Consider the following 6,000-nt stretch of genomic DNA (forward strand, 5'->3'; position numbering starts at 1 on the left):
TCCATACCTCCTTCACTCTCTCAGACATCAGCTGAGTGGGTGGCAGCTGTTATCTGCTAAAAATTATAGCTCAACAGCCACTTATTATTTCTTAAATCCACAAAGTGGGTTGGTGGAAGAAAGCAAAGGAAGTTGGGGATGAGTTAATTAATGCTCAGGGTTGAAACTGACCCTTCTAGATGTTCTTAGCATCCCTAGCTTCCTTCAAGGCTTAGCTCAAGGGCCACCTCTTACAAAAGGTCTATCTGATCCCCTGTGGCTGGTGTCATCTCCCCAGAAATTATTTTGTATTTGCTTTTTGGATATTTTGGATTTGCTTCTCTGTGTTAATGTATTCCTCTCTCCAGCAGACTGAAAGATCAATGTTGTTTTTTATTCCACCACCCTCCCCCCGCCCCCATTTTCATATCTCCACGGTTTTGCATAGTATCTTGGCACATGGTAGGTAGTTACTTCATAAATGCTGATTTTATAAGAAAGAATGAACCCTTTATATCATTTACTATATCAGTATTATCAGGGTTTATTCATACCAGGAAAAAAAATCTTCAAAAATGATACAGGTGGGGCAGGTAGATAGCTCAGTAGCTCAGTAGTAACCAGTCCTAGAAGTCTTGGCCTCAGACACTTCCTAGCTATGTGACTCTGGGCAAGGCACTTAACCCCCTTTGTTTAGCCTATACCAACCACTCTTCGGTCTTGGAACCAAAACACAGTATTAATTCTAAGACAGAAGATAAGGATTTTTTGTTATAAGCGACAGAGGAAACTTGTGTGGCCCTCGATGTCTAATCTTATTGAGTTGAATCTCCCCTCCCCCACCACAAAGTCCCCAGTCGCATGACCAGGGAATCTGAATCCTCAGTCCTTGCTAGCTTTGCCCCTTCTCCCTGGTCCAGAGGCAGCAGGGGGTCCTCCCAAGTTCCCGGGCACAAGGTTTTAACCTCAGGTCACACATCATGCCTCCAAGGCTCCAGAGCTGGATGGGTCGCCTTCCTCAGGACTAAGGCAAGAGCTTCAGAACTCTTTCCCCCCTCTTGCTCCTTCCCAGGAGGCCAGGGCTGGCTATGGGGTGGCTGTAGTGACAACGTGGGCTTCGGAGAGGCCATCTCCAAGCAATTCGTGGATGCCCTAGAAACTGGGCAGGATGCACGGGCTGCTATGAACTTACACAACAATGAAGCAGGACGCAAGGTGAGCCCTGGCAAGACCCTGGGGAGTAGGGGGTGGCGGCCAGCGGCAGGGGACAGGCTCCACCTCCTCTGCAACTGCCCAGGCAGTGCGTGGTGGTGGGCTCTCCTCTCTTTACTTAGTCTACCATCGCCCTCTGGCAGCCCTTCCATCCATCTAACAGATGGGGAGATGGAGGCACTAAGCCAGTAGAGTTGGTTTGAGGTCCCAAGAGTAAAATTCCGGGTCTTCGTCTCCCAATCTCTTTGCGGTTTCCCTGTTAGGGTCAGGACAGAGCCCGCGGAGGCGGAGGGAGGGCTGTCCGAGGGAAGGCTGGAGCCCGGAGGTGTCCAGGGTCCTGAGCGGCAGTCCTGGAGGAAAGGTTCTCCTCCAAACTCGCGCGCTCATCTCGCTTTCCCCGGCCAGGCGGTGAAGGCCACCATGAAGCGTACGTGTAAATGTCACGGCGTGTCGGGCAGCTGTACCACCCAGACGTGCTGGCTGCAGCTGCCCGAGTTCCGCGAAGTGGGCGCGCACCTCAAGGAGAAGTACCACGCGGCGCTTAAGGTGGAGCTGCTGCAGGGTGCGGGCAACAGCGCGGCGGGCCGCGGAGCCATTGCCGATACCTTTCGTGCCATTTCCACGCGCGAGCTCGTGCACTTGGAGGACTCGCCCGACTACTGCCTGGAGAACAAGACGCTCGGCTTGCCGGGCACCGAGGGCCGCGAGTGCCTGCGGCGCGGCCGCGCCCTGGGTCGCTGGGAGCGCCGCAGCTGCCGCCGCTTGTGCGGAGACTGCGGACTGGCAGTGGAACAGCGGCGAGCCGAGACCGTAACCAGCTGTAACTGCAAGTTTCACTGGTGCTGCGCCGTGCGCTGCGAGCAGTGCCGCCGCCGCGTCACCAAATACTTCTGCAGCCGTGCTGCGGGAGAGCGGCTGCGGCCCCGGAGGCGGCCCTAGGGCTGCGCGCCCGACTCCAGGACTGTTGGGGCCCTTGGACCCGGCTGAGCACTGCCCTCCTCATCCCAGAGCTCCGGAAGCGCCCCAGGAGAGCCCTCCCACCCCCAGCTCCCAGTCCAGCCTCCTCCCGTCTGATCCAGCCACAGGGGAGCCTGGAGCACAGCAACCTAGTGTCGGTCCCCCCCATCTCATCTCATGCTCTCCGACAGCCTCTGGCCCCCTGGGAATGAGCTAAGGGTCCCCGGCCTAATTCATCTCAGAGTTCTTAGCCTGATTCCTCCCCTCAATCACGAAGAGATGGGGGGATGAGGGGTAGCACACAAATGGGAGAGTACCTTCTTTTGTCCTATAATCACTGACCCTCCTTAATCTAAGCGGGCTCTGACCAAAAGTGTCCCTCTTATGTACAGCAGCCCTAACTGTGTGACCTTTAAAGCTGGAAGAAACACACAGACACACACACACACAGACACACACACACACACACACACACACTGAGACTGATGGGGCCCAGATAACGTCTTTCCTCACGTCTAAGCTCTCTTTTTGCCATTTTACTAGCTACTGCTTCCTGGCAGCTCTAATTTCTAGTTTCCTTTCCCTAGTAACTCATTTCTTCCTTCAACAAAGGTGCCAGGTGGGAGGGATCTTCCCTGTATTCCCTGCTCTTCAATTCCTGAGGAGAGACTGACTGGAGATTAGTTGGAGGAACTTGGGGAAGTCAAGTTTGGATGAATGAAACAGCTGGATGAGAAGGGGACCCCTGCTTGTATTCAACAGAAAAAGAAGAGCAGGAGGCCCAAGGTGCCAATCCCATGGGATAGTCATATAACCTGTTGGCACCTAGAAGCGGCACCCTGCAAATAGCCAGAGAAGCCATGAGCATGATTCTGACTCCAGTGTCTTTGGAGATGTACTGGGTATGGACCAGAGTGCTCCCTTATTTCCTGATCCCATTTCCCTATTTCCCCAATTTCATTTGAGGTAAGACTCCACATGGGACTGTCTGCTCTAAACCCACACTGATTCTAGAGCTCTGACCTGGATCCAAGCAGGAAGAATGAAACTTTCTTCCCAGAAGGAAGCTTTGTGTGGTGGGGGACTATTTAATTGTTTTCTGGTACAAAGCTGTGGCCAATCCTACCTAAATGGAAAGGCTTCGAACAAAAAACCAAGGATGTCTTTTGGGTGTCTTGTCCAAGGACCGGCAGAACTAGGTTTGAAGAAGCTCCTCACCAGATGATGGATCTCATCAATTATAGCAGCTGCTTAAACCAACTGTCAACTTAGGTGCAGAGGGCATGAACTGCTTTGATGGAAAAGTGAGCACAAGCAAAGATGAGAGGGAATGAAACTGAGGCTTTCTGAAGGACTGAGGTCAATAGGAAGTTGAGCACTTTGAACTTAATTTACCAGAATCTGTGTCTATACAAATCCTAACTGTTTGCTGCCTTCTTTTGGAGAATGTGCCTTTTTTTTCCCTCTCCAGAGCTGGAGAATGGTGGCTTCCAGGCTTCCTGCTTAGGCCAAACAGTCTGGATGCTAGTCATTCTTCCCAAACTTCAGCCCCCTGCCCACCTAGCCAGGCTATGGCTGAAGCTGCCAGCTGTTTGTAACCCTCTAGCTAATGTAATAAAACAGTAGCCAAGAGCTTTTCCAATGACAGTGTTGGCTCTCTGATGTCAGTCCATATGGCAGAAGTGGGAATTTATTCAGTTTAGGTCAAAGAGGGCAAAGGAAGATCCTAGTACTGTCTTGACCAGATGGGCCACCTTTCTATGCAAGTGGTCAGGGAATAGTTCTTGGAGAGGAATAAGTTCCTATGGATAACAGCCATGCCCAAACCTGTTCGTTGTGGAAAAGAAATTTCTTTTAAAGTAGTAAGGAAAGGTTCTGAACTCACTACTTCCCGGACTTGAAGACTCAGGCCAGTGGGAATGGATTCCCTCTGTCCTCACGCTTGTTGAGACCAACATTATCCATTATCTTCTCATCTGTTCTGATGTTAATAATTCCTTTCCATTAAGAATAAGAACCTTGAGGAGCAGTTGGGTATCTCAGTGGATTGAGAGTCAGGCCTAGAGACAGGAGGTCCTAGGTTCAAATCTGGCCTCAGACACTTCCCAGCTGTGTGACCCTGGGCAAGTCACTTGACCCCCATGGCCCACCCTTACCACTCTTCCACCTAGGAGCCAATACACAGAAGTTAAGGGTTTTAAAAAAAAAGAATAAGAACCTTTCTTAACTCTGTCAACAAAGGGCTGCCTCCCACTCTCCATCTTTGCTCAATTTCTACAATAGAACCGCTAACTCTTCACCTCCAGCCCTTCTAAGATACTTTGTTCTTTTTGCCATTAGTACCTGTCTGGGCCCTTTGGATTTCACCCGATGTGTATCCCTCATTATTGCTTTTAAATTTTTAATATTATTTTTATTAATACCTTTTGTTTTCACAGTATTCATTTCCAAAAATAGCTCTCCCAAACAAACCATCTCTTCTAGCAAAGATTTTAAAAGAAACAAGGGGAAAAGTCACAGTTCAGCAAATCTATTAATTTTGTTTGACAAAGTATAAAGTATTTCACATCCATTGTCCCCTACATCTACAATGGACTCCATGGTTATTATCAAATTATATATTAAAGATGCAGAACATGCTGGGGGGAGGGGGAGCATTGGCCCTAGAGCCAAGGGATCTGGGTTCAAATCTCATCTCAAACATTCACTAGCTATATGATCTAAGGCAGTGATGAGCAAACTTTTTAAAGAGGGGCCGAAGGAAAGAAAATGCTCACCTGTCAAATCTGTTTCTAAGGCAACTCTTTCGAATTTTCATTGTATTGTGTCCTATTCATTGTATTTGTCAGATTAGGAATAATGTCCCTGGGCAGGATAGAACATTTCAGGGGACCCACATTTCGCCCAAGGGCTGTAGTTTGCTCATCACTGATCTAAGGGAACCCTCTTAACACGTTGGCCCTTAATTTTCTAATCTGTAAAATGAAAAGGTCAGACTAACCAGCCTCTTTGGTCTCTGCCAGTTTTTGGTCTACAATAACAATAGCATTCATATGATACTTTAAGGCTTGCAATGTGCTTTACGTATATTGTTTCATACGATCCCATTAATAGCTCACATTTTCATAGCACTTTTATTATTTAGAAAGTCTTTTCCTCACAACAGCCCAAAGAGGTAGCATCTTTGAGCAGTAATTCTATGTTACATCATAGAGCTGTGATTTAATCTTAATTTAAGGTAGATAGAAACTGTTTGCAAATTATGATCTGTTCAAGTCTCAGAGAGGTTATGGAGGGAGGAAGAAGGACAAATCCTCATAACAAATATGCATAGCTGACAAACAAAAAAATCCTGCATTGACCATGTCCAAAAATATATGTCTCAGTCTTCACCCTGAGACAATCAATCACTTCTCTCTCTGGAGCTGGCTCAAATTTTTCATCATGGGCCCTCAGGAGCCACAGTTGATCACCGATGTGATCAGAGTTCTTGATTTTTATGATTTTATTTTTTATTTTTTTTAAACCCTTAACTTCTGTGTATTGGCTCCTAGGTGGAAGAGTGGTAAGGGTGGGCAATGGGGGTCAAGTGACTTACCCAGGGTCACACAGCTGGGAAGTGTCTGAGGCCAGATTTGAACCTAAGACCTCCCATCTCTAGGGCTAACTCTCAATCCACTGAGCTACCCAGCTGCCCCAGTTCTTGATTTTTAGAGTCATTTGTCATTACAATATTAGAGTTATTTTGAGGGGCTTTGAGGCTCTGTGGATAGAGAGTTAGGCCTAGTTGGGAAGTCCCAGGTCCAAATTTGGCCTCAGACATTTCCTAGCTGTGTGACCCTGGGCAAGTCA

At 48.3% G+C, this 6,000-nt stretch overlaps 1 protein-coding gene across 1 annotated transcript in view; it reads left to right on the forward strand.

Annotated features, from left to right (window-relative positions):
* The window catches only part of WNT8B (Wnt family member 8B), a 30,217-nt gene extending 28,087 nt beyond the window's left edge, over positions 1-2,130 (forward strand). Inside the window, exons 5-6 of the mRNA XM_044662878.1 lie at positions 1,052-1,194; positions 1,597-2,130. Coding sequence (XP_044518813.1) covers positions 1,052-1,194; positions 1,597-2,130 — 677 coding nt within the window. The remainder of the gene's footprint in view (positions 1-1,051; positions 1,195-1,596) is intronic.
* The last annotated feature ends 3,870 nt before the right edge of the window (positions 2,131-6,000 follow it).

The sequence above is a fragment of the Gracilinanus agilis genome, chromosome 2, assembly GCF_016433145.1.
Source record: "Gracilinanus agilis isolate LMUSP501 chromosome 2, AgileGrace, whole genome shotgun sequence".
In the NCBI taxonomy this organism is placed as follows: Eukaryota; Metazoa; Chordata; class Mammalia; order Didelphimorphia; family Didelphidae; genus Gracilinanus; species Gracilinanus agilis.